The sequence below is a fragment of the Danio rerio genome, chromosome 10 (genome assembly GCF_049306965.1).
Source record: "Danio rerio strain Tuebingen ecotype United States chromosome 10, GRCz12tu, whole genome shotgun sequence".
NCBI classification, from domain to species: Eukaryota; Metazoa; Chordata; class Actinopteri; order Cypriniformes; family Danionidae; genus Danio; species Danio rerio.
The window spans coordinates 32270476-32293730 of record NC_133185.1 but is presented as its reverse complement, the minus strand read 5'-3'; the positions used below and the strand labels follow the sequence as shown (position 1 = coordinate 32293730).

Below are 23255 nucleotides of genomic sequence, written 5' to 3'. Positions count from 1 at the left end.
ACAGCAGAAGCCGTTACTAATTCACTAACGTCACTTTAAAGCTAGTGTTTGAATGATTCTCTAGCGTAATGGGTAAAGTAATGACAAAACAGGTGATTTTGCTGACATTGTAAGATTATAAGGCTGAATGGCATAGAAATGGCATTAGTCTACAGATATATCTCCCTTTAATATTACAGTTTATTACAGTCTTCAGTATTTCTGTGTTGCAATCGGAACATCACAATAATTAACGCCAAAAAAAGCAAGACAGTCATTACCTGATTGCTGTTGTCTTTGCGATAAGGAAGATCGCTAAACACATGCAAGGCAAGGCAAGGCAAGGCAAGGCAAGGCAAGTTTATTTATATAGCACATTTCATACACAGTGGCAATTCAAAGTGCTTTACATAAACAGGAATAAAAAAGACAAGTTTAGAAACATAAAATGCAGACAATAAAAATGATTAAAAACAGATAAAAACAAATTAAAATGAGTTAAAATAGGTTATAAAAGAATGAAAAAGAAAACGAAAAACACAATAGTGCTATCTGTCGGAAGCAGCACAGTGCTCATTCAGTAAAGGCACAGCTAAACAGATGTGTTTTCAGTCTTGATTTGAATGTGCCTAATATTGGAGCACACCTGATCATTTCTGGAAGCTGATTCCAGCAGTGAGGAGCATAGTGGCTGAAGGCAGATTCACCCTGCTTTGACTGAACTCTTGGAACTTCTAGTTTATATGATCCTAAAGATCTGAGTGATATGTTAGGTTTGTATTCAGTGAGCATATCTGTAATGTATTGAGGTCCTTGGCCATTTAGTGATTTATAGACCAGTAATAATACTTTAAAATCTATTCTGAATGTAACTGGCAGCCAGTGTAGAGACCATGCGGGCATTTCTTCTTTCTTTCTGCCCACACAACACACATTCCTGAAATGTAAATTCCATCTCACACTCAATAGACTACAATAATATACTGTACAGCACTACTACATAAAAAAGAGAGAGATTGACTTAGAATATCACTTACCAGTTTAATAATGATTTGATCAGCTGCAGTTAGAAATAACGCTGTTTTAGCTTCTAAGGGCTTATTATGAGGTCTCTGTTGCCATCTTGTGGATGGACAACATCTTTGGTCTGCTTAATGACAGGCATATGGCCGCTCAGAAATTATAAATATTTTGAAATAGGCTCTATCCTTATAAATAAACTGCATAGTTGCAATTTAAACAGCTACATTATCGAATAAAATAGCTTCAAAAGTACATTATGGTGTCCAACAGCTGCAATATTTGTCAAACTATAAAGTGTCCTCTGCTTGTTGCTGTATATGGGCAGAGTAATATACAAGGGTAGAGGCTGGTTGAATGCTGTTACTGGTAGAATACCGCATGGCAGTAAAGGATACTGACAAGACATTCTGATGTAAACTATTACAATACAAATATAAATTATTTAATGTTAATTTATTGTAAATTAATATTATAAAAGCTCTCGTCAGTATCCTCTACTTTAAATGTTTTCTGCTTCATCAACTATAATTACAGCTTTAATATTATTTAATTTAATGCAGTAGATTTCAAATGATATAATTGAATAAAAGTTTATACCGTATAATCGTGGACCACAAAATCATAAGTGTAAATTTTGGGAAATTAAGATTTAAATATCATCTGGATCAAACTTTCCATTGGCTATAATGATGTATATATTAATATACAATTTATTAGTATAGGACAACATTTGGTTGAAAAATAACTATTTGAAAAGCTGCAATCTAAATGTTGAAAAATTGCCTTTAAAGTTGTCTAAATTAAGTGCTTAGCAATGTACATTACTAATCAAAAGTAAGCAATAGAGCTTTTATATATATATACAGTATAATATTTACAAAATTCCTTCACTAGTATTCTAAGGCATTTGGCATAATAAAAAAAGACATTTCGACATTTCGACTGATACAATTAACGTTAAAATGTGCAACATAAGACTTTTTTTGGGCTTTTGTGGTCCAACGTCAAATTTGTTTGGACTAAAACCATTTTAGTAATAAATGTTTGTTTATTTATGACCTTATTGTTATTTTTAAATGATGAAAGTGGAAAGGAAATAATGAACAGAAAGACAAGGAACTGGAAAAGGTTATTGGAATCGAACCTGCATTACCCACATGAGCACCACAGCACCATATGTTGATCATATAACCTCTAAGCACTCCCTGCTCTAATACACTTTGCATGCAGCAGATCTTACCTTATTTGTTTGTTTGGTTTATTCCTGAAAAGTGCAGCTCCTCGCTGTTAAGGACAAACAAGCTGCTTGCCCTTACCTGTCAGCTCTCATCTTTCCCGTTCCGTTACTTTTACTTTCCCACTATAAAGGTATTTCCATCTGGGTGCACCCCTCCTTTTCTCTCAATTTCTCCTCTCAGCAGCACCAGTATGGAAATTTGCATACCTCCATTCTTAGAAAAGAAGAGAGAGAGAGAAAGAATAATGACAGCAATTTCTTCCCTTTTCTCCACTGGCTGGCTAGCGAGAGAGTGTGGTTTAGCAGCACCTGTGTTAGCGACAGGCGCGCGGATGAGAAGCGAAAGAGAGCAGTTGATTAAATCATCAAGTCGCCGCGCAGAAAGTCAATTCTGCTCACCGTCTACAATGATATCCTTTTATCCTGACGTAATGAGCTATGGCACTTTTGCATTGGGTAATGCGATGAGTTCTATTAGCGCGTTCCATTTGCTTCACAAGCAAGGGCGAGTCATTTCGTTCCTCTCATATCTCCGCAATCAAAACGGCAGGCCGGGCGCGGGGAGCAGTGACTCGCTGATAGAGATGCCGGCGGTGTTTTTTATGGATCACAACACACTGGAAGAAGAAGAAAAAAAAACATTTTGCTCATTATTTTAACTCTTCATGAACCTTGGCTGCATCAAATGAGGGGAGCCCCAGGCCTTTATAAAGGTTTCATGCAGTCATACATGCTAAATCGACCATTATGGCCTAGAATGTTTAAGTGTGTGTGTGTGCGCGTGCATGCATGCGTGTTTGTTTGAAATGCTAAATAATACAGTCCATTAGTGCATGGCCAGTATAACAATAATTAGACATAAGGTGATACGACACAAACAAATGTTTTTTTTTTTTTTTTTCTGTGTTCAGGTTTAAACTAATTTCTTTAGGTTATACAAAGTATACATTCATATTTTTAGTCTGATTGATATACAGTATCACATTTACATTTAATCTGATTGATGTACAGTAAGTTTTTTTGATTCAACTGAAAAATAAGACAGCATAATTTTTTACACTGTGGTTGTCGAACAATTGAGCCGATTTAAATGTTATCACTCGATAAAATGGACGATATCAGTGGTTATCAGCTGATATATATGGGCCAGTAGGGGCCTTCTACACCTACTAGTAGGCTCAGAAGGCTGCTATCATCCATTGACATGGTTAATCAGCTATAGATTATATATTAATATAGAATGATATAGAATAATATAGTATAATATAGAATAATATAGAAATTATTTATATTATTTATTAAATTTCCCATCAATTTTATTTTATTATTGTCTCCCCCAACCCTAAACCTAAATTAAAAAAAAACAGATCTGGATACGGAGTCTTCTCTATAAGTATAGCTAATTAACCATGTGGATGGATGAAAACAGCCTTCTGAGCTTACTAGTTGGCGCAAAAGGCCCCTACTGGCCCATATCTATCAGCTGATAAGACCCATTCAATCGAGTGATAACATTCGAAGCAGGTGAATAATTTTCCCATTGATTTTAAAATAGAAGTCTGTTTAATTTTTATAAGCTATGAACTAAATCAAATAACTAGAGTATGAGGTGAATCACAAGATTATTTAAAGCAATACATATTTAATAGAATTAAATTAAACGAAAATCAGACAATTGAACAAGAACTGTGGACTTAATGGCTATAATGAAGGAAAGAACTACAACCGTATGAAGTTTTATGAATGACACTGATAAGAGAAATGTAAAACATAATGTTTTGGTTATATATAAACAATATAAGCCAGATTGATTGCAAATGTTGAAGATATTTTGAGCATAGAAGGGCAGACCTTGTTGTGCATCTTAAAAAGTGTACATAGCTAAATATCATTCAGACGTCTTTGCTAGAACTTTCTGTATAACATCATGGGTAATAGGGCTGCACGATATTGGAAAAATCAAACATTGTGACATTTCTTTATTCTGAGATATACACTATAATGCGATATTAAGACAATATCAAGAGATGTATTGAACTATTTGGAAAGAATTCATAATTTTAGGTTGATTGGAATGTGTCTGTAGGAGAGTGCATTGGCATAAAATAAAAGAAACAGGCATAGATAAATTTAATAAAGAAAAAGATACCGATTATATAAACAGCGTTTTATTGTTTTCCAAGGAGTCAAGCTGTATTCAGGTATACAGTAACTGAATAAAAAAATGTAAAATAATACAGCATCGTCTTCATTTTAGAAACAATTCAATAAAATTCATTGTTATTAATTTGTTAAAGTTACAAATGGTACAATTTCTAGTGCCTACATGATTTTCAAAATCATAAATAATAATTCAGACTCAATATTGCGTATAATTTTGAAATGACTATTGCGAGTGACGATATCGATGCTGAAACGATATATTGTGCATGGGTAATGTAGTTTTCCTCCACAAAATCCACTATATTTGACAATAGTTTTTAAAATAGATGTTGAAAATGCATACAGATGAGTTCAACGAAAGCAAAAACAATTGATTAATACCTTCAGTGACTCTTATCACAGGTCTGTCTTTTATAATTAGTCAAAAATCTGAGAAAAGTAATGGAGGTTTACTTTCAGAACTTGATTTTTGCTCTTAATACAATACTGGTTGTGCATTCTAGCAATTTTACTGTAATTCTAACACTATTAGCAGGCTGGCACACACAGGAGCAGTAGGTTATTAACATCTGGTATGTGTGTGTTTATTGGTAATGTATAATACATGAGCCCCGTATGTCTCAAATCCCGTTGGATTGGGGCTGTAAATTGGATGCTGCTCAGCAGGCCCTGTATCAGGTCAGAAGGGAGAGGCTTGTGCCAGAAAAAAAATCCTCACTTCCCTTCACTCTGTCCCTTCCTCTCACATTCACAGTCCTTGCAGGAATACGGCTTCCAGAACTGTCAATCATCTGTGCCTGCCACAGGGTTAAGCTCTGCTGGGTGTAATTGGCCCTGAAGGCCCCAAGCCCCGCCTTCCTTTAGCAGGCCTTCATTAGGGAGTCCAAGCTCAAACTCTAAACGCATCTCTCCTAGCCAAGTCATCTGTGTGCTCATAGCTAATTAGCAGATAAAGAATTAAGTGGACCTTGAAATTGAAATTGGACAGAAAGGCTGAAATTCAGCGTTTTTGTATTATTTTGCATTAATTCATTAATTTTGTATTCGTCTATTTTACTCAGAGACCCCGCTGTCATCATTGGGTTTCTCTTATATTGGTTTTGGTTGTGGTTTTTATTCTTTTTGATTATTAAGCTCTTATTTTTGTTATTTTTGGATTTACCTTTAATTTGAGGTAGGATCAGTATTATATATTTTTAAGGTGACAGTTTTGGCAACTTTTTAGTGAGTCAAAAACATTCAGTGAAACAACCTGAACCAGAATCAAAAGCACAAAACAAGAGCAGTGTAGTCTGATTCTGATAATAAATTTAAAAAAATAAAATAAAATAAAAATAAAAAACATGACCAATCGGTCCCAGTACAGAAATTCATTCTGGCATATCCTTGTGCAAGCAAAGGGTCACGTTGGAAGTTAGGCAAAGCAAGGCAAGTTTATTTATAAAGCACATTTCATACACAGTTTCAATTCAAAGTGCTTTACATAAACAGAAATAAAAGAGACAAGTCTAAGAAAAATAAAAACAAATTTAAAATGATTGAAAAACAGATAAAAATGTGTTACAGGTTATAACAGGTTATAAACAAATGAAAAAGAAGAGAAAAACATAATGGTGCGATCTGTTGGTCGTAGCACAGTCGGATGTAACACAGTTACCTATTTTTAAGTGCTTCGTAATTTCATTGCACCTGCTCTAGCCATGGCACTGCAGCAAAGTTCCTTGATTATTACGTTATTACGTATTATTAAGAGAGTACCTAGCCATTTTGACCTAAACTATAATTTTTTGTCAGTCTTAGTACACAATAAAACTACAGCTGGGTTAAGCTTTAATTGGGAAATTATCAAAAATCTTTAGTGAATTTGTAGTGAGATGCTAATGGTCTAATCAGATTCACTGATGTATGCAAAGCTAAGCTAAAAGTGTTCCCCCAGACCCAGAGATTGGCTGAATAGATTCAAAAATTCATTTTTTTTATTGTTGTAAAAAGTTTACATCACAAAACAGGGAACAATCAACATTGCAAGGCATGTTTACCATTAAAATAAATAAAATAATTAAATTTGTTACAGCTGCAACAAGGAGCAGTACAAAAGAACTACCAAAAAGGGAAAAAACACTATAACAATAAATATTCTGAAAATGAAGAACATAGAGCTTCAGTTATTTTATTTTGGTTTCTGAAGTATTTGAAGCTTTGAGACACTTTCCCTACCTCAGAAAGAAAACATCTAAAAGAGGGCCTACATGTTTTCCATTTACAACAAGGAATATGATAATTACCCATTAGTAAAATAAAGTTCACAACATCAGAGAAATAAAAATGTAAATCACATTTGTAAAATTAAATATCTTCTAGAACTTCTGTGTGGAGTTTGCATGTTCTCCCCGCGTTCGTGTGGGTTTCCTCAGGATGCTCTGGTTTCCCCCACAGCCTAAAGACATGCCGTACAGGTGAATTTGGAAGGGTAAATTGTCTGTAGTGTATGAGTGTGAATGAGTGTGTATGGACTTTTTTCCCAGAGATGGGTTGCATCCACTGCGTAAAACATGTGCTGGATAAGTTGGCGGTTCATTTTGCTGTGGTGACCCTGGAATAATAAAGAACAAACCGAAAAGAAAATGAATGAATGAAGAAATCATTCATTCATTAATTTACCTTCAGCTTAGTCGCTTCAGCTTTTTTATCAGGGGTTACTACAGCAGACTAAACTGCTAACTGTTCCCACTTATGATTTTATATTTCTCAGGCCGCAACCCAGTGATGGAAACATCGATACACTCTTTCACACACTACGCCCAATTTTGTTTACCCAATTTACTTATATTGCATGTTTTTGGACTGTAGGGGAAACCAGAGCACCTGGAAAAAAAACATGAGAACACAGTAAGAACTTGCGAACTCCACACAGAAATGCCAACTGGCCCTGCTGGGACCTTCTTGCTGTGAGGTGACAGTGCTACACACTAAGCCACCATGCCACACTACAAAAATTCACAAAAATCATATGATCTTGTGATTCAGAATCAGACGTAGTGTAAAAAACAGCAGTATCACGGATGAACACAAGCTAGTTTTTTTTAGTGAATCAAGAATATATATAAGTTGACCAATGTAGTCTGATTCTGAAAAAAAAAGACTCCTAATGAACTGGCTTATATTATTTAATCGGAAACATACAACCTAACACAAAACAAACTACTCTGATGAACTGGTTGATTTTAGTGAATCAAAAACAGTTTGATCAGTGTAGTCTGATTTATAATCAAATGACTATCATGATATATTTTTGATTTGCCATGATAACATTTTTAGTGAATCAAAACACATTGTGATCAGTGTTAACAGATTCAGAACAAGAATGATTCCTAAGAACTTGCTTATTTTAGTTGATCAAAAACAGATGTTTTGGTTCTATTATTGAGCAGTTCAAAATAAGTTTTAAATTATCTGAAACGCTACCCTTGATAAATCAAAATCAAATCAAACTGATTATTTTTATTGAATAAAAAAGCATGCAGCCAGAATATGATTCAGAACCCAACTAATCAGAAAGCCTGCTCTCCTCAGTGCCAACAACTGAAAAGTCTGAATGCTATTTTTAACACAAATAATCAGTTCATTTGTTTTTTCTGATTGATTTCGGGAATGAATTTGCTTGCAAATGCATGTAAACAATCAGACTGTGTACACAGAGCATGCTTAAGCATTCAGCTGCAGAGTGACAGATGTATTTAGCTGCAGTGTGTCTGTGGTCTATGAGACGTGAAGATAGTTTGACTCGTACTCTAGTTGGTGTCTGGGTATAAAAAATAAAAAAAAAGCCCTGCTGGTGGTAATAGGCAGATGTAATGAGGCCTGGCCACTGAGTGAGATAAGAACAGCCTTTTCCTGCTTAGACTTTTATTACTCTGCTGATGAGCTGTGCAGTGCGAGACTGCCGAAATCAGATTTCCACTTCATAATGACTTTATATTTAAAACCAGGGTGGGGGGTGGGGGTGGGGTTAGCTCCATCACATCTAGCACAGTTCTAATGTCACCTTTGTCTTTGTCTTACAGTGTGACAGTGAGAGTGACCAAGAAGACAAGGTAAGACCATTTGAAATTGTTTCTTGTTTCTTTTTTAATTAATATGGGAAATCTTAATCAAAATATGCTTGTTTTACAACTTCTCTAGTGTATATAGTTGAGTTTTGAATCCATTCAGCTGATCTCTGGGTTTGACGAGAGCATTTTTAGCTTAGCTTAACATAATTCATTGAATCAGATTAGACCATTAGCATCTCACTCAAAAATATTTAAGGACTTTCAATAATGTTTTAGTGTCATTTTGTATTCTGTATTATGCTGCATGACCAGCATGGTCCTTGTGCAAGCAAGTAGTCAGCTTGGAAGTTACCTATTTTCAGGTGTTGTGTAATATCATTGCGCCTGCTGCAGCCATGGTACAGCAGCAAATTTCCTTGATTATTACGCCAGAATGAGAGTACAGTTTCCAGCCATATTGACCTAGAAAATAGCAACTTTTATTAGTGCACAATGTAACTACAGCAGAGTCAAGCTTTAATTAGGAAAGATATCAAAAATCTTTGGCGATTTTGCAGTGAGATGCTAATGGTCTAATCTGATTAAATGCTCTATGCTAAGCTAAGTTAAAAGGGCTCCCACCAGACCCAGAGATCGGCTGAATAGCTTCAAAGATGGTAAAATTCAACTGGGGGGAGTTTTAAAATGAGAATATTTTGTTAAAGTGGAGTATTCCTTTAAAGTGCTGGGATAGTTTCACATATTCCAAAATAATAATATAAAAAAAAAACTTCAAAGCCCTTTTTAAAAGCGATTGCATCATCGAATGTCACTGATTCACTGTGGTTAGTTTTCAGTAGTTTTTCATACAATTGCAGGTGAAGAATCTTCCATTGGTAGTTGTTGCATCAAACTACTGCAAATTTACATATGTCGTTTTACTGCATTTGTTTTTGTCCAATGGTGATGCTACATAAGGGCCAGCTCGGCAGTATGGTGGCTGGTTCATGCTGTCAAATGGGAAGCGAAACAGAATGAAAAAATAAAGAGCTGCTTTATTACTGTAAATAATATGCCCAAAGTTATATGATTTTGGTGGTTGAATGCTGATGTTTTTATCTATTCTATTGCCAATGAATTGCATGTAAGAATCAATCAGAAGGATCCAGTCTGCACGGTCTCACTGTAAATTTGTGTTTATTTCAATAATAATTGACTGTACATTTCAGTTTAGTTTTAGATTAGGTCCAGTAATTTTACTTTAATGGTGGCCTTTTCATTGCCACCAACATGATTTTAGAATAAATTTTCACATGACACTTAGATGCTTGTACATCTGAATTCATGTGTGGTAAATATGCCTAGTTTACGTGTTTTTGGCAATGTCTATATATAAAATGTGAATTTTGTATATAATCATGCACTCGAGTAAAGTGTTTGACTGTAAAGGCATCATCTACAGGTACAAATAAAACAGCTACAGATCAGGTTTCCTGCCAAAGAATGAGTGCTTTTTTTAATTCTGAAAACAGAATTACTTTTTGCCAGCTTTATTTAGCTTTAGTTGTTTAATTTTATGGGGTTTTTTTTCAGTTATTGAAAATGTGTTTTAACCAATAGTCTTAGTTGTAGTTTTCATTTTCCCTACCCATACATATACCCATCAGATCTAATTTCTATTGATCAGACTTCCCAGGATATTCAAGTATTTCTATAAAACACAGCATCACCATCACCAATCCTATAACTTTTTTCCAAGCAGCATTTAATGCCACTCTATGAGGATCCTCTCAAGATTTGTGTGGAGTTTTTTGTTGTGTTTCGGCTTGTTTTAATCAAGAACACCTGACTGTGAAGCTGGTTTAGCCAGCTAACCAGGTAAGTTTCAGTTTTGTTTGTTGTTTGTGCCAAAGCTGGGCTTTAGGCACCATGGATGTGGTTTGGCATTTCAGCTGTGTTCTTTGGTGTTGTAACTTATGTTCATTGGCTAAACTGATTGAATTGAAAGATCTCAAACTGAAGCTTGACCAATCAGCTGTTTCTGTTGCTCCAATGCAAACACTACATTTAGCAATTAGCAATATGTATTGATTATTTGTTTGTTTAGATTTTTTTTAATCTCAAAGGGAAATTCACATTCACTCTACATATTATAAAATATATAACATATTTAAAAAAGCAATAATATTAAGGAAATTCTTGGTCACCTTTAACTCGTTTCAAACAACAAATAAACACTAGTCCATACTGTATCTACAGTATTAATGCTATTACAATTCAGCATAATTCATCTAGTATGACTTTGGTCATCTGATCACTGTTGGTAAAAACACCTAAGCTGAATTAATCCTGAGCTTGGACTGCATTCAAAAGGGGATTACAGTCGTGGTTCATTATACTGACAAATTTGTCCATCATTCCATCATGTGCTATCTCTTCTATAGTGGGTGGTACACACACCACAAAAAAACCTGCCCTTTTTATAAGCTTATTTAATTAGGTTTTCTTCTTTTTCAACATTTTGGATGATTTATATAATTATTACTCCCTAAATCCAATGCAATCATTATTATTTTTTATTCTTTAATCTAGTTACTACATGTATACTGGCTTTCTTTAGCATATTTTCAGCTGAAACGGACGATTGAGGACAGGGTTTTATGTGTGGTTAATGATATTCTGCCCGAGGCATCAATTATCAGACATTATCAGAGAAGGAATGAAAATAATAAATATTGTATCCTTTCATTAATAATAATTAGTGTTTGTTATTCATTTAAATATCCTGCTTGCTGGTAGAATAAACGCATATGTGAAAATCTACATAAAAAAAAACGCACAGCTCTGCCATTATCAATACTATTAATACCACATTACCTCATATAGCGCTTCTAAAATGATCTTTAATCTTTTTTAATCAAACTTGAATCAATGAGAATCCAATATTAGACTCTACTTAAAAGTGTGTTTCTATTTAATTAGAATTACCATCTCGTTAATGACTGTGAGAAGGCCTTAATTAACTCTGCATTAATTATGAATGACTAAATGGTGTGCGAAATGCGAAAAGGGCCATTACAAGCTTCACAAGTTACATTTAACACATATCCAAGTATAACAATTCCTGCAGACGTATTTAAAACTTAGCGCATGATGGTGTTGACATTCAATTGGTGGAACTGAATTATTATATCAATCAGATTTATGGTGCTATTACAACAAAATTAGGCTATTGTTGAGACACGTGGATTTAATTGAATACAATAGGCTCTAGGCTAACTGTGATGGAGGCTATGAAAAGCTTTACAAGACGCATCGCACCACATATTTACGGAACATCAGCACGATTACACAAAGTGTTGTTTTGTTCGTTCTTTTTCAATGTTTCTCATTTGTTGTTTTTAAAGCAGTTGTTGTTTGATGACGACGAGTCGAATTAGCGATGTCACTCAAAGGCCTTTTGTTGCGGCATGGCGGAGATGTGCGCTGTAAGACATTAATCGCTGTTTTGCTCGCTGCGCTTCTGCTTCTCATTATTCCTCTAATGATTTTCACAATGTCATGTCATTCTCTTGCCTTTGATTAATTATGTGTCAAAACAATGGAAGGGTTTATTAGGTAAACAAAGGAACAAGAGCGCTCTCTTTCACATTCGCAAACACTTCAGAGGGATCTCTTTCTGTCAATAGCTCTTAAAATGTGTTTACGAAACCGCCGGCGTGTTGAGCTATGTTAGCAATAAGCGACAGATCTGCAATGTTTTTGCATGTGTGGGAATGGATTCAGTAGCAGTAGCCGGTCCAGGATAGTATACATTCAGTAGCCGTAGGGGAGGACGACTTGTCACATTAATGGGTCAGCTCTATTCATCCACAGACAAACTGTCTCGTTTTATTCTCCTCCGGCCCAAATCAGGAAATGAAAAAAGACACTCTGGAGAAATCACTCTCTGACCGTAAGAATGATAAGAGTGAGACTTTTTCCCTCTCCCTTTTCACCTCAATGACAGTGCATGTCCACACTACTTAATGTGCCAAAAGAGTTCCGCATGGGAAGGGGTGTCATAATTGCATTTCCTATGGCACAGGCTTTTAAATTAAATAAATAAATAAATCTGAAAATATAATTACATTATGGATTAACAGCAACATTCTACCACTATTGTCTACTAAGTGAACTAAAAATCCTATAGAAACATATCAGTAAAAAAGCAGAATTTGTACATTAAATATTATACTTAATATTTAATAAATAATAAAAAAGAAAAAAGTTGGCTAATAATTCTGATTTCAACTGTATGTGTGTGTGTGTATATATATATATATATATATATATATATATATATATATATATATATATATATATATACAGCATGTCTGATAATATTTTGTGTTTTGGAGGTGTATTTGTTTTATTTAGGCTAGTATAAAAGCAGTTATTCATTTTTAAACACCATTTTAAGGCCAAAATTATTAGCCCCTTTAAGCTATTTTTTTTTCGAATGTCACTTTAAGCTGTACAGAAATGTCTTGAAAAATATGTAGTAAAGTATTATTTACTGTCATCATGGCAAAGGTAAAATAAATCAGTAACAATAAATGAGCTATTTAAACTATTATGTGTAGAAATGTGTTGAAAAAACTTCTCTCCGTTAAACAGAAATTGGGAAGAAAATACACAGGGGCTAATAATTTTGACTTCAACTGTATATTTTCACTTACCTGATTTAGAATGATTTGTTGAGCTGCAGTTAATTTACCTTAAGAAAACGCTTAACTGAATATTTATATATGAGCAATATCAGAAGCGATCAGTAGTAGTGTGATATGGCTGTATATCGTCACCAGTGCCTCAGTGCCCACCATCAGTGGCGATATGCAGCCATACTAGTGTGATATTGGGTTTTTACAAAAGTTATAAGCATAATATATAAATGTATATATAAAAGAAAATCCAACACGGAGAGTCGGAAAATCCTTTTGTTTGAGGAAGTTCTTTCTTCCACCAATCCTTCACATCTTCAGCTGACGTCAGAACAGAAGTAACTGTTACCATTTCACAAACGTCACTATAGAGCTAGTATTGGAATGATTCTCTAGCATAATATCTAAAGGGATGACAAAACAGGTAATTTTTGCTTACATTTTAAAATTATAAGACTAAACGGCATGAAATACCATCAGTCTACAGAGATTTCCCAGTATTTTTGTTGCAATCGAGATATCTCAATAATCAACCCCGAAAAATCCAAAGCAACGCAAACATCACTAGTTACAGTGGTGTAAATACAGCACTACAAAACACAAAAGAGAAAAATCGACTTGGAAATGTCACTTAACTGATTTAGAATGATTTGTTCAGCTGTTATTTGAAACGGACCTTAAGAAAACGCTAAGTTTTTCTTCCTCTAATGGCTTATGCAGCAATCTGTTTCGTCATCTTGTGGCGGAACGTCAGCTGTCACTTTCTTTGGTCTGCTCAGACAGGCTGATGATGGCCAATGCGCTGAATCTCCGAAATTATAAATATTTTAAAATAGGCACTATCCTTAAAATTAAACACTATAGTTATAGTCTAAACAACTAAATTCTCGAATAAAAAAGCCTAAAAGTGCATTATGTTGTCCAACAGCTGCAATATTTGTCAACCTGTAGAGTGTCCTCCTGCTTGTTGCTGTATGTGGGCGGAGTAATACACAAGAGTGAAGAGACTGTATTAGTGCTGCTATTTGCAGGATATTGCACAGCTATCAGCCAATCAGAATCACGAACCAGACAGAACTGTTGTGTAAATTAATATATATCACTTTATCTTCTGCCTAGCTCAATCTATCTACCTCTATAATGTAGTACAAACATGTCAGAAACTATTTCTGTCTTTCACTTCAATTCATATAAGCACTCAGAAATAATAACCCATTGCACATAGCTTTGATTAATTAGTGTAATTGCTGTACTGGTGTTTTATTAAACTCGATTATAAATAATGATGTTAACATGAATGCTAATGAATTGACCAAGTAACTGTTTTGATTTCTTAAACGGGTAGTTTGAGCGTTAACGGGAGCAGCATGCGTGTGTGGACATGGACGTGTTGTGTGAAGTGCAAGAGTGTTTAATGGCCTTTTGACATCTCGTTTGTGTTCGCTGGAGTAGAGCGAGAGATTTATTAAATGGTACAGTCTGTACGCTGTTCATCATGCGGCACTGGCCTCTTCCAGCTGGATCCCGGCCCTCGTCCTGCTGTCTGCCCTCTCTGGCTCACTCTCCTGAATGAATTGGCAGCATGCAGGCCGAACAGGCTCCAGAATGCTCTGAATGCATTCTGCTGGCCCTGGCATCAGCGGCTGGCCACCCCCTTCCAGGCTTTTGGCTCCGTTCGGGTCCCTGGATGCCCCTTTTACTTTGGTTCTCCTTCCCTAGATGTGCCAGGGATCTTGTTCTCACCTGCTCCCCCACCAAACCTCAGGCCTTCGCCCCCTGCCCTGATTTGTGTGTCGAAAAAGTGTGTGTTATTAGAGAGAGCAGGTAGGACCTGTCTTCTCATTACCAGCCGCTCAAGGGGGATTATTATGTCTGCTGTGGCTGGCAGAGAGAGATTCCAGTGCCTGACGGGCTGTTTGATGTTCAGCGGCTGCCCGGATCCAATAACGTCCCCTTTTCATGGCGCAGTTAACACTAACAGGTCTGCGCCATCTGAGAGCGTTTAAAGACCGTTGAGGCTCAAGTGAATCTGTGCCGACTTTAGCCAGCAACAAATCAGCACATGTGCTCGGGCTTAGTGCCTCTCTACCCTCTGAATCCCTCTTTATGTCTGAGCTGTGGTGCGGTGGGGTGCACTCAGACTCTTGACACATGAGCCGCTGTAGGCTGCAGGTTTGAGTAGGACTTGCACCACATCGCTGTACACCTGTAGCTCATTTTACTGATCTGAAAATGTGAGGATTAAAAACTCAAATAAAACTAGATTCAGCTTCTTTTTCTTTTTTTTCTGCTGATTGTATAGGAATGATTACAAATAAATATTGTTTTAGCAACCAATTTAAAAAAAGACTATGTTGTAAAGCAATGCGTGTGTGTGTGTGTGTGTGTGTGTGTGTGTGTGTGTGTGTGTGTGTGTGTGTGTGTGTGTGTGTGTGTGTGTGTGTGTGTGTATTTAAAAAATGGCATATTTAAATGTAAATATATTTTATTTACAGTTTTTCTCCATTGTTTTGGCTCATTTCTTGAAACAGAAATTACATTTTCAAAACAACATGGACAAACTTCCAAACCACTTGGCAATTGTTTACAACAGACTTCAATTTTTTATTTATTTTATCGAAATGCAAATGTCTTAGTACATCTTTGCAAATGATTAAGTACAGATAGCCGACATTTAGCACAATTTCCAAGTGAAAAGATCTTGTTGATCTAAACTGATTGTTAATTCTCAGTCTAATGGTTGTTCTCTCCAAAATGTGTCAGAGTCATTTCACTGTATATGTTGTTACATGCACAATAGTCTGTTCAATTGTCAAAATTAGTCAAGACCAAAATAACATGAATACCATACAGTAGGTGAATTCTTGGAACATTTGATTATAATTTATTACAGCTATTTATTCTTTTTGCTCTGATATAGGGAAGTTATTTTTTTATTTTATTTTATTTTTTTTACATTTTTTTATTGCAATAATAACAATACATTACAACAAATACAGATACAACACTGAAAGAAGTATGGTACAATCAATAGGAATGTTACTTTTAGAATGGAAGTTACTTTGTGTGTGGTTGATCATTACAATAAAAAAAGGAGTTATCATTTCCTTAGCAGTATAAGTGCAATGTGTGATGTCAAACCTTGGAGGCTACTCTTACCCTAAAATCCTATTTTTTTGTCAATGAAGGACTGGGCTAAGACTGTAAGGTGAACATGAGGGATATTTTAGTGGTCCTTTGCCATAATGACAAAACATTTAAACATTTTGACTTGCAGTGCTTACACAAGGCTAAAGAACGAAGCATTTCAGGGGCACTGACTTTTTAAATGAAAAGGAAATTTAGTTTTGACACGAGTGAACTGTTTTGGGAAAGGTATGAGCTTTTGCAAGTGAGCTATAGTGTTGTGCTAAACTGTAACACTGTTTTGCTAAATGATCTTAGAATTTTGAGAATGTAATTTCTGTTTCAAGAAATGAATCAAACCAAAAGAGAAAAACTAATGGATAATTGGATGGATGGATGGGTGGATGGAAGGATAGATAGAAGGATGTATACATGGAAAGATAGATAGATAGACAGACAGACAGACAGACAGACAGACAGACAGACAGACAGACAGACAGACAGACAGACAGACAGACAGACAGACAGACAGACAGACAGACAGACAGACAGACAGACAGACAGATAGATAGATAGATAGATAGATAGATAGATAGATAGATAGATAGATAGATAGATAGATAGATAGATAGATAGATAGATAGATAGATAGATAGATAGATAGATAGATATGGATAATATGAAAGGAGGATTTAATTTAAAGATGGAAAGATAGATATGGATGGATGTATGTATAATAAGTTAACGGATGGAAAATGACTAGATTGATAGATGAATGAATAGATTGGTGATAAATTAATGGATGAATGAATATAGATGAGTGTTTTTTTATTTACAAAAATGTTTAGTACCAAAACATATTTATATCAAGTTGTAAATGATATAGCTCGATATGTCCCTCGATATACTAATAAGCACAGATAGAAAATGAATGTTTTGGTCATCAAGACATAACATTGATATTAAAAGAATCAATGAATCCACATTATTGAGTCACTGCACGTTTTCCTTTTTTATCTTTTCCACAGTTATCATGTGATATATTATATCATTAGGATCTTTCTTTATTAAATGTACTTCCTTTAACTACACATAATCTTTTTAAACCGCATCATAATAAGACCATAAGCATTCCTATCCTGAAGCTGCATGTTTAATGCTAAAACCCATTAAAAACATCATTGAAACCACAGAGAGCACAAAGCGTACTGAAAATGGTTTTATGTGTACTAATCAATTATCAGCCCATTACCTTTAAGAGGTAGCTGGAGATGACAAATAGCACAAGCATGGACAGATTAATCTTAAGTACCTTTAAAGCATCCCACCTTTAGCTCCAAATTAACGTCCTCTTGCGTTTTAATGCACTTGATGAGGCCTTAAAAGGGAAAATAAGAGGACCTTTATCGCTGAACTCTTTTAACACCCCTCGCCCCCTCGCCCTTCTTACAGGTCCTTCATTCCTTCCTACATATCTTCCCCCATTTGTGTGTGGCCAAGGGCAGAGGACACCATTTGAAAGCAGTTGCAGATTTATTAGTGTCTGCCTCAGAGAAGTGCTGTAATTTTACTAGCTCGCCTCTCATTTGAGACCTGCACTTTTGTTGCTTTAGAAAACGTGTGTGTCCTTGACACAACACCACGATTGCCCATATGCAGCGGAATAGTTGCAGATTACAAGTACTCTAGATTAAATACTTTACTGCACTATTACTGCACTAGGACTGTGCTACTATTTAATTAAACAGTTAAATCTTGTGTTCTGTCTTTTTGTTTATCATTAATGTTTTTGTTTATTTGTTCTTTATCTCTTATTGCTGTTGGTGAGAGCTACCAAACTAATTTATTTGTACGATTCTACACTGACAATAAAGTTCTAATTCTGATCATGAGATTTTAAAATATACTTGTAATTACACACCAACATTTTTCATTTTATTATTTAACCCAAAGTTAAATTTGTTGGAATTTTATTCAAATTTTATGTTTATACAGCCAAGCTTTTTACTCTGTAGAATATGTTATTATTTAAAATACTTTACAACTATTTTGCGTATAATTTTTTTATAAGTAAAATGGCATCACCTTTGTTTTTAAAAAAAGTAATCAGTGGTGTAAAATAATAAATTACAAAAACACTAACTACTGTAATCAAGTAGTTTTTCTCAGAAATTGTGTTTTACTACGTAGTTTTACAAATGTGTACTTTTACTTTCCCTTGAGTAATTCTTTTGTGCTGTATTGGTACTTTTACTCCAATACTTTCCTTCAACCTGCAGTCACTACTTTAGTATTTCCTGTGTGTCGGGATTAGAAAAATCATTCCTGTGATTTCTGTCCAATCAAATCGCACATAGAGGGTACATCGCATCATAATGAACAACCTCAAGACGTAGGCGATTTATAATTGCAGAAAACTATTGGAAGCGTTGAAAGTGTACAAGAAGATATCCAAAATCTTTACACACATTGACCCAGAGACTGCTCAGATGAGTCTCACTGATGAGAAGATGACGGATGTTTACTGTATGATGACCGAAGTGGTCTTTAACACCCAGCAGGCACAAGACGACAACATGACGTCACATTGACGTTGTAGTTCAACGTCATGGGGAAGCTGCATTTTGTTTGGAAATTAAAATTGGATTGACATCAGAACCCAACATCAGGCTGATGTCAGTGTCCAATGGCCAATCTAAAATCAACCAAATATCAATGTCTAATGATGTTACAGCTTGAAGTTGTGGATATTACCAAAGACGTTATTAGGCGTTGGATTTTAGTTGCCATACCCGAAGAATAAATGTCAGTATTTGAGATCAATATGACGTTGGTTTAAGTGGTTGGCTCGACGTTGGATTTTGGTCAGTTTCTAACACAACCTAAAATCTACCATATATCAACATAATTTGACATTGTTATTGGACATCAAAATAACATTGTCCTTAGACACTGGCTAAACAATGAATTTTGGTCGCCTGACATAAAAAATTACAAATAGTTTGCATAACTACCTACAGTTATTTGTAATCGAAAAAAGACTACAGCTTTGGCCATATGTATATGTATATGAGTACATGGAGGCTTTCTTTTCTCCATCTTTTCCCCTTCTTCTCTTTCCGTCTACTGACGATGTTTGCCTTGAGGCGGTTGGAGGAGGAGGAGGAGGAGAGGCACATTAGTTTCTCCATCACTCAGCCAGAGCGCTGGCACATAAAACGTTTTTTTTTTTTTATCTTCTCGCCACACGGTGAAACGGGGCGGGTAATAAAGCTTCGCGAGCGAGTTGTCAGCGGTAAAAGATTATGTGTTTTGCCCTCCCTGCATCTGAGAAAAGGAGGGGAGCAAGCGGAGGGGTGTTTACAGGCTTGAGTGGGCGCTCGTGAGGCCGGGACAGAGGCTGATTGCTGTAGAGTGGCCTGTCAGCCCGTGATTTGTCATGTACTTCATCATCTCCGTCACTCCGCCGAGCGTTGTCATAGCTAACGTATCGCCCCGCATTTGTACCAGGCCGTGTAGGAAATTTGTATTTACTTTGGGGTTGGGGGCGCTGGGAGGGAGGAAGCGGCGGGGGGAGTGCTGTAATTTGTTCCTCGTGGATAATGTGACCCTGAGTGGAGCCGGATCATGGGTTAGTTGAAGTGATATTTTCCGGTAATGGTAGTCGTACATCACGGCTGTCAGACGGAGTTAGGAGGCATGCACGTAACAGCTCCATTTCAGCCACTGCAAGCATCTGGGATTATTTTCCATAACCAAGTATGACATGACCGCTCTGCCGAGTGCATTAAATTTTTACTGGCTTCTTTTCTTGCACTCTTTCCCTCCCTCTCTTTTTACTCCCCAGCCGGGTCATTGGCGAGCCGGCCAGGGGCTCTGCGGGCTGGCAGTGTGATTGATGCTTGGGACGCCCGGCCTCCCTCAACGAGACACGTCTCCATCAAAGCTGCCCGCTGCTGCTCCCCCCTGTTTCTTTTATTCCTAATGATGTGTTTATTTCTTTAATTTCTTTCTTATGGTCGACGGCTATTTTGATCCTTGTTATTTCCAAGCAAGGTCAGCATTGTAAATGCCAGAGCTGTGGGAGATGGATCACGTGTGTGTGTGTGTGTGTGTGTGTATGGAAGGCTAATGGCCGGGATCCTGGGGGCGGGTGGGCAGGCTAGCACTCATTATAGGGGCCTACCGCCAAAATTATGTGACAACCTTACAGCCCCTCAGACTTGCCAAGACAGCAGACGGATTTGGAGGGAGAGAGAGCGGGGCGATGCATGCTGCTTGATGGATGGGCAGGTCAGCAGGCTATGCAGTCACACGCCACCCCCTCACCCCGGCCGTCCCTCTCATTCCTGTCTGCCGCAGAGGTACATTATGGGAGAAAAAGTGCTGCCTACTTGTTGTGCTGGTAGAGCGCTGCTGTTTGATTGACGGCAATTACACTGAACCTCTTGATATTTGGGTATAGAATTATGTGGGGAAGACTAGCCAATGGAACATTGCTTTATAATTTATAAAGCATTTAATATCATTATATATTTATTTTAATCAAAATGGGATGTTTCCTCTTTGGCCCATTATTGTTTTCTATAAAAGCCCTTATTTTGCATTATAAAAGGTCATATTTTGGTTTTAGGGGTCTCCAATAACAGGCTGATGTGCATGCAAGGTTAAAGAACACTTTCATTGTCTTATAATGTACTTTTTTTTTTACTTAATTATCCCAATTACTCCCATATGATTCGTTAAGCAATTCGGTTTCCCAAACTGCTCCTTTGCATGAGGCTGTGTTTGATCTGATGTCCCAGTGTGTTGTGATTGGTCAACTGTGTTCAGTGCACTCTGAGAAATAAAAGTACAAGAGCTGTCACTGGGGTGTTAAATTTTTGAAAGGTACATATTTGTACTCAAAGGGTCCTTATTAATACTTCAAGGGTACACATTAGTACCTAATAAGTACAAAAGTGTACCTCTTGAAATTGTTTGGTACTGATATATACCTTTGAGCTACCAATATATACCCTCTAAGTCCAAATATGTACCTTTGGAAAAGGTTCCACTCCAGTGACAGATCTTGTACCTTTATTTCTGAGAGTGTGTGAGACAGAGAGAAATGCCCAGTATAGCTATGAAGTAGCTGAGAGTATGTGAGAGCACAATGCAGGAATGCAATAAAGCAATAAAACACCAGCATGTTACTCTACTCTAACCTCAAGTAAAAACAGTGACACGCATTCAGTATTAATCCACACAGTGGCAAAAGTTAAACTATTTTAAAAATTGACAGCGTCGCTTCTGTAGGAACAGCTGATGGTGGCCATAGCAAAGGTAGAACGGCAAAGAATCGCCAATTCAGAAATGCATTTAAATCAGTAAAGGAAAAAGCATGTGTCACATTTTCAACATGGTTTTGGACGCAATATGTAAATAGTCCCTTACAGATTTAAGCATAATAGATTAGTGATTGCAAGCCGCATGGAGCGATTACAAGTTACAACACACAGTTAAATACATATTTTGCAAACTACACAAAACGAAAAACAATTTTAATTACACTTACATGTTATGATCTGGTGGAAGAAAAAACTGTTTCATATGAACAGTTACTGACAAAGTTTCGGTCAAAGTCTGACAAAGTTCCATACATAATAGTCTCTGCTGCTTCTTTAAAGCAAACAGCTAGCAAATCCTGTGTTGCAGCTTATTGTATTAAAAATCAGACAAATGACAGAAACAAACACAGCACTAGGTTGGCTATACTGTGGTATTGTTATGAAAATGAACTTTAACTCTTTATTCCCCACAGCTGAATCTCCTATATGTCAGTGATCATCATCATCGTCACGTCATGATCAGCTGTGATCCCTGCGCTCAGCTAGTATCTGAAGAGAAAGGCATGTTTACGTTTTACCTGATCCGGTACTACATATTTGGGGATGTAGCGTTGCGAGGTTAATGCGTTCAGGCAAAAGATCCTGGCCTAACACGATTCAATTATTTGACTCTGAGTGTATTATTTTATTAAAGATTCAATAGTTCAAACATGGTGCACTTTCAGATTTAAACCTCAGCTGAATTTTTTCATTTACTTAGTGCTGTTACACACATAGAAGGTCATTTTCAAAACCCCTCAATAGGGGCTCTTTAAAACTATATTTATTTTATCATAATTACAATGAAAATGAATGTACTACATCACATCACAATAACCATTATTTCACCAAACATAATTCTTCATGGAATATTCAACCGTGTGTGTGTGTGCTTGTATTCCTACTGTTGTGGGGACCAAGTTTTGGGCCTCGTGGTGACATGTTTTGTTCCTGAAGATTGTTTCCTGTGACAGTAGGGGGTAGAATTTACAGTCCATACAGAATAAAAATCATGATCTATATAGGAAGTCCCCATAAAGATAGCTTTACAAGTGCGCATGTGTGTGTGTGTTTTATAGGGGAAATGGTGACTTGCAGCTACACTTTGTGCTGAGCATAAGCAGAGAAGCATCAGTATGCCCTAAGGCACTCAGTAATGACCCCCACCGACCCTCACTTCCTAACACAATCACACATACACACACAGACACACACAGACACACACACACACACACACACACACACACACACACACACACACACACACACACACACACACACACATTTACACACTCTTTCTCCTCCATCTCCCCCAACAGGCAGAGCCTCATTCTGTCATGCTGTATATCTAGGCGCTAACACTCGCCTCTAACATGTGGACAACCATCAACTTGTTAGTGTGGATTCAGCATCTTCCTTTTCCCTTAGGCCATGATGAGCCTTGCTGATGCCTCCAGATTCCTCACACACACACGCATGAGAGCCCCTGACGCGTCTTCGGTCCCCGAGGAGAGCTCAGTGTGTTGGAGGTTGAGTGGTTGGGGTTTGTATCCAGGGCCGAGACTAACGCTCTGTGCTCTTGCCATTAGGGACACGGCTTCGCAGAAGGGGCCTTACCGCCACA

General features: G+C 36.6%; 1 protein-coding gene across 31 annotated transcripts in view; it reads left to right on the top strand.

Moving 5' to 3' along the window:
* auts2a (activator of transcription and developmental regulator AUTS2 a) overlaps positions 1-23255 on the top strand; it is a 761138-nt gene that overhangs the window by 563678 nt on the left and 174205 nt on the right. For all 31 annotated transcript variants that reach the window (XM_073914868.1, XM_073914858.1, XM_073914863.1 and 28 more), the window contains one exon: positions 8467-8496. In XM_073914868.1, coding sequence (XP_073770969.1) covers positions 8467-8496 — 30 coding nt within the window. The remainder of the gene's footprint in view (positions 1-8466; positions 8497-23255) is intronic.